The sequence below is a fragment of the Ahaetulla prasina genome, chromosome 1 (genome assembly GCF_028640845.1).
Source record: "Ahaetulla prasina isolate Xishuangbanna chromosome 1, ASM2864084v1, whole genome shotgun sequence".
NCBI classification, from domain to species: Eukaryota; Metazoa; Chordata; class Lepidosauria; order Squamata; family Colubridae; genus Ahaetulla; species Ahaetulla prasina.
In genome coordinates, this window is record NC_080539.1 from 4,753,420 (window position 1) to 4,765,081 (window position 11,662).

The 11,662-nt window shown below is 48.1% G+C and overlaps 1 protein-coding gene across 2 annotated transcripts in view; it reads right to left on the minus strand.

Annotated features, from left to right (window-relative positions):
- LHFPL7 (LHFPL tetraspan subfamily member 7) overlaps nucleotides 1–8,408 on the minus strand; it is a 108,843-nt gene extending 100,435 nt beyond the window's left edge. For both annotated transcript variants that reach the window (XM_058164049.1, XM_058164050.1), the window contains exon 1: nucleotides 7,924–8,408. In XM_058164049.1, the coding sequence (XP_058020032.1) occupies nucleotides 7,924–8,385 (462 nt within the window). In that variant the 5' untranslated portion in view covers nucleotides 8,386–8,408. The remainder of the gene's footprint in view (nucleotides 1–7,923) is intronic.
- Nucleotides 8,409–11,662: the final 3,254 nt, after the last annotated feature.

Here is an 11,662-nt window from a genome sequence, read left to right on the forward strand (position 1 = left end):
AAATTAAAATACTATAACCAATTTAAATTTATGATTTAACAAAATAACAGAGTTGGAAGGGACATTAGAATTAGAATAATAAGAATAAGAATAAGAATGGAATGGAATGGAATGGAATGGAATGGAATGGAATAGAATAATGGAAGGGACCTTGGAGGTATTTTAGAATAGAATCTGGAATAGAATCTAGAACCTAGAATGGAATGGAATGGAATGTGAATAGAATAGAATAGAATAGAATAGAATAGAATAGAATAGAATGGAATGGAATGGAATGGAATGGAATGGAATGGAATGGAATGGAATGGAACGGAACGGAACGGAACGGAACGGAATGTGAGTAGAGTAGGGTAGAGTAGAGTAAAGTAGAGTAGGGTAGGGTAGAGTGGAGTGGAGTGGAGTGGAGTGGAGTGGAGTGGAGTGGAGTGGAGTGGAGTGGAGTGGAGTGGAGTGGAGTAGAGTAGAGTAGAATTAGAATGGAATGGAATGGAATGGAATGGAATGTGAGTAGAGTAGAGTAGAGTAGAGTAGAGTAGGGTAGGGTAGGTTAGGGTAGGGTAGGGTAGGGTAGGGTAGAGTAGGGTAGAGTAGAGTAGAGTAGAATTAGAATGGAATGGAATGGAATGGAATGTGAGTAGAGTAGAGTAGAGTAGGGTAGGGTAGGGTAGGGTAGGGTAGGGTAGGGTAGGGTAGAGTAGGGTAGAGTAGAGTAGAGTAGAATTAGAATGGAATGGAATGGAATGGAATGGAATGGAATGGAATGTGAGTAGTAGGATAGGGTAGGGTAGGGTAGAGTAGAGTAGAGTAGAGTAGAGTAGAATTACAATAGAAGGGAATGGAATGGAATGGAATGGAATGGGAGTAGAATAGAATAGAATAGAATAGAATTTGAAATAATAGAATAGAGAATAGAAAAGAATACAATATAGAATCAGAACAGCAGAACAGAACAGAATAGTATCAATCAGAATGAAGCTGGAAGGGACCTGGGAGGTCTTCTAGTCCACTCCCCTGGACAGGCGGGAAACCCTATATCCGTGATGGCGAACCTATGGCAAACATGCCATGGCTGGCACGCGGAGCCATATCGATGGGCACGTGCGTTCAGCTGATTTTCGGGACTTCTGGGCCCACCGGAAGTTGGGAAATGGGCTGTTTCTGGCCCCTAGAAGGCCTCTGAGGGGGGTGGGGAAGGCTGTTTTCGCCCTCCCCAGGCTCCTAGAAAGCCTCTGGAGCCTGGGGAGAGTGAAAAACGGTCCTACTGGGCCCGCCATGTGCCAAAAGCAGGGACACCAGGGGTGGCACACATGCATGGGGGGGGGGATAGAATTATGGATGTGGGCCAGTGGTGAAATTCAATTTTTTTTACTACCGGTTCTGTGAGCGTGGCTTGGTGGGCGTGGCAGGGGAAGGGTACTGCAAAATCCCCATTCCCTCCCCACTCCTGGGGGAAGAATATTGCAATATGTTCATTCCCACCCCACTCTGGGAGCAGCCAGAGGTGGTATTTGCTGGTTCTGCGAACTACTCAAAATTTCCGCTACGGATTCTCCAGAATCTGTCAGAACCTGCTGGATTTTACCCCTGGTGTGGGCACATGCGTGTGCAACTTGCTCCATGCTCCCCTCGCTTTTGGCACGCAATGGCAAAAAGCATAGGGTGAAATCCAGCAGGTTCTGGCAGGTTCTGGAGAACCGGTAGCGGAAATTTTGAGTAGTTCAGAGAACCGGCAAATACCACCTCTGGCTGGCCCCAGAGTGGGGTGGGAATGGAGATTTTGCAATATCTTTCTCTCAGGAGTGGGGAGGGAATGGGGATTTTGCAGTATCCTTCCCCTGCCACGCCCACCAAGCCACACCACACCCACCAAGCCACGCCCACAGAACCAGTAGTAAAAAAAATTTGGATTTCACCACTGGAAAAAAAGGTTAGCCATCACTATCCTATACAATTTCAAATGGTTATCCAATCTCTTCTTAAAAACTTCCAGTGTTGGAACATTCACAACTTCTGGAGGCAAGTTGTTCCACTGATTAATTCTTCTAATTGTAAGGAAATTTCCCCTTAATTCCAGGTTGATTAAACTTATAACTTTAACGTATAACTTACAATTATGAACCTCCTCTTACAAATTGGGCCACCCCATCACCTGTTCCCATCAATGGGGATCTCAAAAGATCCTTTTGTCTTCGGGGATATTGGAACAGCTGTGAGAGACAGACCTTTTGTAGAGACATAAAGGAGCTTCACCAGAATGGCCATGCGGCCTCCTATAATAAATCTTGGATTTACGAAATGTGTATAGACCAATGGTGAAATCCTACTGGTTCACACCGGTTCGGGCGAACTGGCAGTGATAAACACTATGGCTCGGACAAACCCGTAGCAATTAAAAACTACCAATCGGGAGAACCGGCAGGGATAAAAATTACCGATTGGGCAAACCAGTAGTGAATAAAAACTACTGATCAGGCGAACTGGTAGTGATTAAAAACTACCGATCGGGAGAACCGGCAGGGATAAAAACTACCAATCGGGCGAACCGGCAGTGATAAAAACTACCAATCGGGAGAACCAGAAAGATAAAAACTACCACGCGGGAAAACCAGCAGGGATAAAAACTACCGATTGGGTGAACTGGCAGGGATAAAAACTACCAATCGGGCGAACCGGCAGTGATAAAAACTACCGATCAGGAGAACCAGCAGGGATAAAAACTACCAATCGGGAGAATAAAAAGCTACTGGTTCCTCTGAACCAGTATTTCCGACAATCAGCTGTGTAGCGTGATTTAAAATCGCTAGAAAGCAGGAAATCCTGCTTTCTGGTGAATCTAAATCGCGCGGCATAGCTGTTCCCTCCTGCTGTTCTACTTACCTTCCCAACCCTTTTTCCGTGTGAAGCGCGCAATTGTGCAAGCATGCACAGACAATGCCATTTGGCGCACACCGTGCATGTGCGGGCAGCGAACCGGTGGCAAACCGGGAAAGATTTCACCACTGATATAGACCATATGAATCTATCATGGCTGGGGTGTGTGTATGGGGCTTTTACATAAACAGAACTAAGAAATGGTTGCAAGTCAAGGATTTCCCGAATGCTTTACATGTGTCGTGTCCCACTCCTCCGCTGACGGCCGGGTCAGGGAAATCCGAATCAGGTGTGCCTCTGCAGCTCTGCCAAAGTCCTAGCAAAGTTCCCAAGGCAGGCAGGAGACCAGAAAGTGACTTCAGCAAGATATGTTCGACTTTGCCTGACTCAGAGACTGCCAGAAAGCAGATCCTTTATATAGGCCATGGGGTGTGGCTCCATGACTCAGCACTTATCCAGGCCTGCCCCTCCCTTCCTTCTGTTGCCGCCTATCAATTCTCCTGAAGCGAGGGTCACTCCAGTCTGCAGCTGTTGGTAATTGACCTTCTCAGGCTCACATGTTGTGGGGGAGGGGGAGGTGTCTAGTTGCTCCGTTTGCCTGGGCATGGAGCCAGAGCTGGGGGCTGGAGGCACTTCTTCCTCCTCGGCCTGTCTGGGCATGGAGCCAGGGCTGGGGCCAGGAGGCATGCTAGGACATTCCTCAGCGTTCGGAAGCAGATAAGATGGGCCCGGCTGCGGGGAAAGCGGACGAGGCACAACAACATGTGGCTTTCTTTGAACAGAGACTGGAGGTTACAAAGAGTTCAGCAACTCCTGCCACACACTTGCAGACTATATAGGAATGCTTCCAGCTGTTCCAGGAAGGCTCTACACCAGTGGTGGGATTCAGCCAGTTCGCACCACTCCGGGAGAACCGGTTGTTAACTTTCTGAGCAGTTTGGCAAACTGGTCGTTGGAAGAAATCATTAGGGCAGAGAACCGGTTGTTAAATTACTTGAATCTCACCACTGCTCTACTACACCCATTTGCACCGCTCAGGTGACCCTGAGGACACAGATGAACCTCCAGGTGGCCTCAGCGACTCTCTAAAAAGGATGCAAATGACCAGCTAGTCTGCAAGGAATATAAATCCTTCCCTTCCTCACCATCCGGTCAGAGCTGAAGAAGCTTCTTGGATGAGAAGCGAAAGGTCTTCAAAGAAAAAATAAGGAAGTCCAGTTGCCTCTTGAAAAAAGGCCCCTTTGGGACAACCATGTCCTGGATTATTATTATTATTTATTATTTATTATTATTTATTCGATTTTTATACCGCCCTTCTCCCGAAGGACTCAGGGCGGTGTACAGCCAGGGTAAAACAAACGGTACAATATACAATTAAAATACAGATTAAAAAACTTATTATATAGTTGGCCTAAAAACTTTAAAATATATAAAACTAAAAAAACCCCTTAAAATGGATGATGGGGAATCTCCAGCAAAGCTGCCAACCTGCCACTCAACCAACCAAGTTCAGCATTTGGCTCTTGGAACGAACACAGCTCATTAATTTGGGGGCTGGGAAGTGGCTCACCAGGCTAATGCAGCCTGTTATTAACACACAGCTGCCTACAATTACTGCAGGCTCGAGTCCCACCAGGCCCAAGGTTGACTCAGCCTTCCATCCTTTATAAGGTAGGTAAAATGAGGACCCAGATTGTTGGGGGGGGGGCAATATGTTGACTTTGTATATAAATATACAAATAGGATGAGACTATTGCCTTACACAATGTAAGCCGCCCTGAGTCTTCGGAGAAGGGCGGGATATAAATTCAAATAAAAAAAATTTTTTTTTGATGTTTTAATTCTTAACGTGAAACCTTTTCTTATTGTTTCATAGTCTGTTTTACAGATATATTCTTAAGCCGCCCAGAGTCGCCTGACAGCGAGATGGGCAGCCTATAAACTTAATAATAGAGATAGTTTGGTTTAGTAGTTAAGGTACCAGATTAGAAACCAGGGGACTGTGACTTCTACTCCTGCCTTAAGCATGAAATCAGGCAGGGTGATTTTGGGCCAATCACCAGGAGATGGTGAGTTCTAGTTTCACCTTAGGTATGAAAGCCGGCTGGGTGACTTTGGGCCAATCACCAGGAAACAGTGAGTTCTACTCTCGCCTTAAGGCACGAAAGCCAGCTAGATGACTTTGGGCCAATTACTGGGAGACTGTGAGTTCTAGTCCTGCTTTAGTCATTAAAGCAACTTGATGACTGGCTACCTTTAGTCATTAAAGCAACTGCACTGGCTACCTGTGGCCTTCCGGGTGCGCTTCAAGGTTTTGGTAACTATCTTTAAAGCGCTCCATGACATAGGGCCGGGCTACTTACGGGACCGCCTGCTGCTACCGAATACCTCTCACCGACCCGTGCGCTCTCACAGAGAGGGACTCCTCAGGGTGCTGTCAGCCAGGCAGTGCTGTTTGGCGACACCCAGGGGAAGGGCCTTCTCTGTGGGGGCTCCCACCCTCTGGAACGAACTCCCCCCAGGACTTCGTCAACTTCCAGACCTCCGAACCTTCCGCCGCGAGCTTAAAACACATCTATTCATCTGCGCAGGACTGGACTAGATTTTAAATTTATATTGGTTTTAATGGGTTTTATTATTTATATTGTTCTTTTTAATTATTTGGCTATGTGGAATAAGTTTTTTAATTGATATTTTATTCTGTATTTATATGTACCTTTTTATTTGCCTGTGAACCGCCCTGAGTCCCTAGGGAGATAGGGCGGTATACAAATGCGATAAATAAATAAATAAAAATAAAAAAATGACTTTGGGCCAATTGTCAGGAGATGATGAGTTCTAGTCCCGCCTTAGTTATGAAAACTACTAAGTGACATTGGGCCACTCCTGCTGTCTCAGTGCAACCCACCTTGCAAGGTAGTTGTTGAGGGGGAAAATAAGAGGGGGAAGGTGCACCACCTAGAATTATTTGTAAAAATAAGGAAGGAAGGAAGGAAGGAAGGAAGGAAGGAAGGAAGGAAGGAAGGAAGGAAGGAATGGAGAGAGGGGGGGGGAAGAAAGAAAATGGAATGGAATGGAATAGAATTTTTTTATTGGCCAAGTGTGATGGGACATACAAGGAATTTGTCTTGGTGCATAGGCTCTCAGTGTACATAAAAGAGAAGAGAAGAGAAGAGAAGAGAAGAGAAGAGAAGAGAAGAGAAGAGAAGGGAAGGAAGGAAGGAAGGAAGGAAGGAAGGAAGGAAGGAAGGAAGGAAGAAGGAAGGAAGGAAGGAAGGAAGGAAGGAAGGAAGAAAGAAAGAAAAAAAGAAAGAAAGAAAGAAAGAAAGAAAGAAAGAAAGAAAGAAAGAAAATCATAGAGAAGGAAGGAAAGAAGGAAGGAAGGAAGGAAGGAAGGACTGGGGGGAGGGAGGAAGGGACCTATATCCCAGGCAGGGAAATTCCAGCTTCCCCATTTCACTGCCCACTGCCAATAACGTTCATAATTGTCATTTCTACAGGGAAGGGCGTCAGCTTGGCTAGTGGTAGACTCAAACAGCCCATGAAATGGGCTTGCCTGCTAAAGGACCCCAGACTCTTTTGTCCTTTCTCTGCCACCACAACAGCACACACACACACACACACTCAAACGTTCCAACAAAAGAACACAGGGAGAAAACAAAAAAACCCCATCCATTAACAACCGTACAGCGTCAGAGGGAGGCACACAAAAAATATACCAGACTTCCTGCTTCATAGAGAGACCTGTTGAAGCCATGCTGCCCATCTTAACAGGAGTGGGGTCTTTTTTTGCTGGGGGTGGGGAGTTTAACAGCCCATTCTCAGCCGCTTCTCTTTTTAAATTCACATCCCATTACCTCCATAAAATAAAATAAAATCCATACCAAAGATTAGGAATTTTTTTTTTTTAAAAAAAGCCTGCTATAAACCCATATTGCAACTGGGTGAACTTTTGACACCTATTTTGAATTTCTGCCTTCATCCTGGATTTTTTTCTCTCCTCGTTCCCCGCAATTTTACTCGGTTTAAGGGGGCAAAAGGCACATTTAGCCGCCTTATCGCGTCACTCAGACGTCCTTCGCACAACTGCGCCGCAACTCACACAAAACTGGGACACTGAAGTGTGCCGAAGTCCCACCTTGTAAGACCCCCACCATTGGGAAACCAAAGGGGACGCAACCCACTTTTATTTTATTTTTAAAAAAAGAAAACTTAGTCTAATGGCTACAAGCTGATTTCATCCATCATGTGGAGGCTGATCTTGTAATGATGATTATTGTTTCCCACACCAGATGTTCAGACTCTCTATGGCATTTTATTTTTTTTAAATCCACCCCAAGGACTTAGGACAGATAAAATGTGGATGTTTTGTTGGTCTTTAAAAGGTCTAGTTGCAGGATGTAAGCTGGGACAGTCAAGCTGCCTTTTGCAATTGACGGGATGGGGTTTTTGGTCAATGCCGGGGTGATATTCCAGAGGCGCTCCAGATGTTTCGGGATTGCGCCTAAAGACTCCTGCGACTATTGGCATCATCTTTCTGCCACATCGCTGTTCTTCTATTTGCAGGTCTTTTGCATCGTTGCTATTATTTCAGTTTCCAAGCTAACCCGCTGAGGCTGCAAGGCTACCACGCAGGGAAAAGGAGCAAATTACAAAGAATACTACTTCCTTCTTTCCTCCAAGGCGGCCGGGTTCACGCGAGGCGCTAACCCCACGGGCGCCGAATTTTGCTTCCACCCACCCCGCCGCCGCAGGTAGAAAGCGCGGCTCAGGGTCGGACCGGGTCGGACCGGGTGCGGGGAGAGAGATCCCTAAAGCCCACCTCTGAATCCATCCTCCCGTCCGTCCATCCACCCAAGACATCGGGCCTGGACACGTGGCGGCCGCGATCGCGGGTGGGTGACACGTTGAAGTCACCCCCGCCGGGCATATTGTCAACGGCAAGGCTGGAGCTCGCAACGCCCCAATGCGTCTTTGCCCACAAGCCCCGGGGGCAACTTCCACCCCACCCCACGGCCGAGACACCCACCCACCCACGCAGCCGGGGCTCACCTGCCAGGAGGCGGAAGGGATCTGAGCGAAGCCCCCCAGGCCGCCTAGGGCGTCGCAGGGCTCCACGTGCCGCGGCGGAGCTCCCGAGCAATGCCAGAGCAAACCGAAGCTGACTTCGCCCACGCCGCCGCCGCCGCCGATGCTTTCCACGGAACCGGGCGCGGGGCTGCCTCCCCACCTCCGCCCGCCGCCGCCGCCGCCGCCGCCTCGCTGCCGGACGATCCAAGCGGGCGAGAGGAAGCCGAAGCTGCAAACGGCCAGCAGGCAGGAGGACAAGAGGAGCCAGAAGCAACCCACGCCGCTGAACATCCTGGGCAGAGCCGCGGCGTGGGGCGGCCGGCCCGATGCCAGGGTTGCAGCCGGGCGGCCGGGCAGCAACGCCGCCTGCCCGCCGTTGCCCGCCTTTGCCTCCTTCTGCTGATGCGGCTTCTTCTTCTTCTTTTTCTTGCGGCGGGGAGGCATGGAGGGGGCCGGGCCGGGCCAGGTGGCGGCGGCGGGGACCCCCACCCACCCACCCACGCAGGGACCCACTCGCGATCGCGGCTCACGGCAGGAGCCGGCGCCTGCAGGTGCCTAACCCTCCTCCTCCTCCTCTTCCTCCTCCGCCTGGCCGCTTGGCCTCGCCTTCCCGGTGGGCGTCTCCCTGGAGCCTGCTCCCCATCACGTGCAAGCCGGCCCCACCCGCCTGCGTAGCCCACTCCCCACCTCCGGTTGAAGGTGGGGAGGGGGTCTTCTTCTCCCCTTCTCCCCTTCCCCAGGGAAAAGTCCCCCCACACACACACACTTCCCAGGGAAAAGCCAAGCTGGGAATAAGAGGGAGGGAGGGAAGGATGGGGAGTCCCAAGGATGGGGAGGGGTCTTTGAACTAGAGAGAGAGAGAGAGAGACCCTTCTCAAGGCTTTCCCAAGCCCGGGAACTCCGCCTTGGGTGCCTAAAAGCCGTGGGATTCCGCCCGCCGTTGGGCTTGCTTGCGGTGAATGGCAGGGTCAGCGCGGCTCGCAAAGGGGTCGGGAAGAAGAATGTGGGGAAGAAGGCGCGACCCGCGGACAGCGCCTTTGGCTCGCTGCCCGGTTTTTTAAAATGGGGACAGTACCGACCCGTGCGCGCTCACAGAGAGGGACTTCTCAGGGTGCCATCGGCCAGGCAGTGCCGACTGGCGACACCCAGGGGAAGGGCCTTCTCTGTGGGGGCTCCCACCCTCTGGAACGAACTTCCCCCAGGACTCCATCAACTTCCTGACTTTCGAACCTTTCGCCGCCAGCTTAAGACACATCTATTTATTTGCGCAGGACTGGACTAGAATTTTAAATTTTGAATTTGGTTTTAATGGGGTTTTATTATTTGTATTGCTATTTTTAATTATTTTGCCTTATATATTAAGTTTTTGAATGGAAGTTTTATTTTGTATTTATATGTATATTTTATCTGGCTGTGAACCGCCCTGAGTCCCTAGGGAGATAGGGCGGTATAAAAATGCGAAAAATAAATAAATAAATAAATACCCAACCCGGCCGCTAGGCGAGGCAGCGAGCTGGGAAGCCCGCGCCTTGTAAGGCGTGGCTGCCCTCTAGGGGTCAAGTTTGGGCTTTGCGGCTTTTGATAGCGGGACTGATGTGCAATCGTCGGGCTGTATAATCGGGATGGAGGGGGGGGGAGGAAACTTCTTTGAGGAGGGTGTGAACTCTTCACACCAGTCTTAGGCGAGGGTGCAGGTAGTCAGAATATGCAGTCAGCATAGAGCTGGAAGGGGCCTTGGAGGTCTTCTAGTCCAACCCCCTGCTCAAGCAGGAGACCTAATTACCATTTCAGACAAGGCTCTTCTTAAAAACCTCCAGTGTACACACAGTGGGGAAATATATTTTTTACTACCGGTTCTGTGGGTGTGTGGCTTGGTGGGCGTGGCAGGGGAAGGATACTGCAAAATCTCCATTCCCTCCCCACTCCTGGGGGAAGGATACTGCAAAATCTCCATTCCCACCCCACTCTGGGGCCAGCCAGAGGTGGTATTTGCCAGTTCTCCGAACTACTCAAAATTTCCGCTATCGGTTCTCCAGAACCTGCCAGAACCTGCTGGATTTCACCCCTGAGTACACACAACTTCTGGTGGCCAGCTGTTCCACAGGTGAATTGTCCTCACTGTTTAGGAAGTTTCTCCTTCATTCCAGATTGCTTCTCTCCTTGGTTAGTATCCATCTGTTGCTTCTTGTCCTGCCTTTTGGTATTTTGGAGAATAGTTTGACCCCCTCTTCTTTGGGGCAACCTCTCAAATACTGGAATAATGCTATAATGTCCCCCTCCCTTCCTTCTTTAGACTAGCCCAGGGGTCTGCAAACCTGGCTCTTTTAAGACTTGTGGACTTCAACTCCCAACTTTGCTGGCTGAGGAACTCTGGGAGTTGAAGTCCACAAGTCTTAAAAGAGCCAAGTTTGCAGACCCCTGGACTAGCCAAACCCAAATCCTGCAACCATTCTTCATATATTCTTCAATAGCAGAGTTGGAAGGGACCTTGGAGGTCTTCTAGTCCAACCCCCTGCTCAAGCAGGAGACCCTACACCATTTCAGACAGATGGTTATCCAACATTTTCTTTAAAATTTCCAGTGTTGGAGCATTCACAACTTCTGGAGGCAAGTTGTTCCACTGGTTAATTGTTCTCACTATCAGGAAATTTCTCCTTAGTTCTAAGTTGCTTCTCTCCTTGATTAGTTTCCATCCATTGCTTCTTGCCTTGCCTTCATCTCCTATTTGTTTTCTAATAACAGGAAAAATATGTAATTCTCATGCACTGGAATTCATATTTCAATGTAGAACTGATTGGAGCATTCCTATTAAATATAGCAATAAAAATCTTTTTTAAAAGTTTTCACAGGTGTTGTGTTCTTGATTGCTTCTTAAGATAATATGTGCTACACAAAAACAGAATACATCAGGCAGAAAAGTAGAATATGAATGAATCTAATTGCCATTACATTTTCTTTGCCTATGTACCTCACAATTTTTATTTATTCTTTTAAAAATGTTTAGTTGCTAAATCCACCATTGTTCAAATTTAGCAGCTTTAAGATGGGTGGACTTCACCTGGCCTGGGGAATTCTGGGAGTTGAAGTCCACCCATCCTAAAGTATGCTGGCTAGAGAATTCTGGGAATAGAAATCAACCTATCTTAAGGTATCTTGGCTGGGGAATTCTGGGAACTGAAGTCTGCCCATCCTAAAGTATGCTGGCTAGAGAATTCTGGGAACTGAAGTCCACCCATCTTAAATTATTCTGGCTGGGGAATTCTGGGAGTTGAAGTTTGACATTTTAAAAACTGGAGATTAAGAAACACTAGATTAGAATATCCGTACGGGTCAATTTTTTAATCTGGTTAATATGTTGACTGGGGAATTCTGGGAACTGAAGTCCACCCATCCTAAAGTAAGCTGGCTAGAGAATTCTGGGAATAGAAATCAACTTATCTTTAGGTATGTTGGCTGGGGAATTCTGGGAATAGAAATCAACTTATCTTTAGGTATGTTGGCTGGGGAATTCTGGGAGTTGAAATGAACATAGTCTAAGGCATGATGGTTGGGGAATTCTGGGAATTGAAGTTCACCCATCCTAAAGTATGCTGGCTAGAGAATTCTGGGAATAGAAATCAACCTATCTTAAGGTATCTTGGCTGGGGAATTCTGGGAACTGAAGTCCACCCATCCTAAAGTATGCTGGCTAGAGAATTCTGGAATTGAAGTCCACCCATCC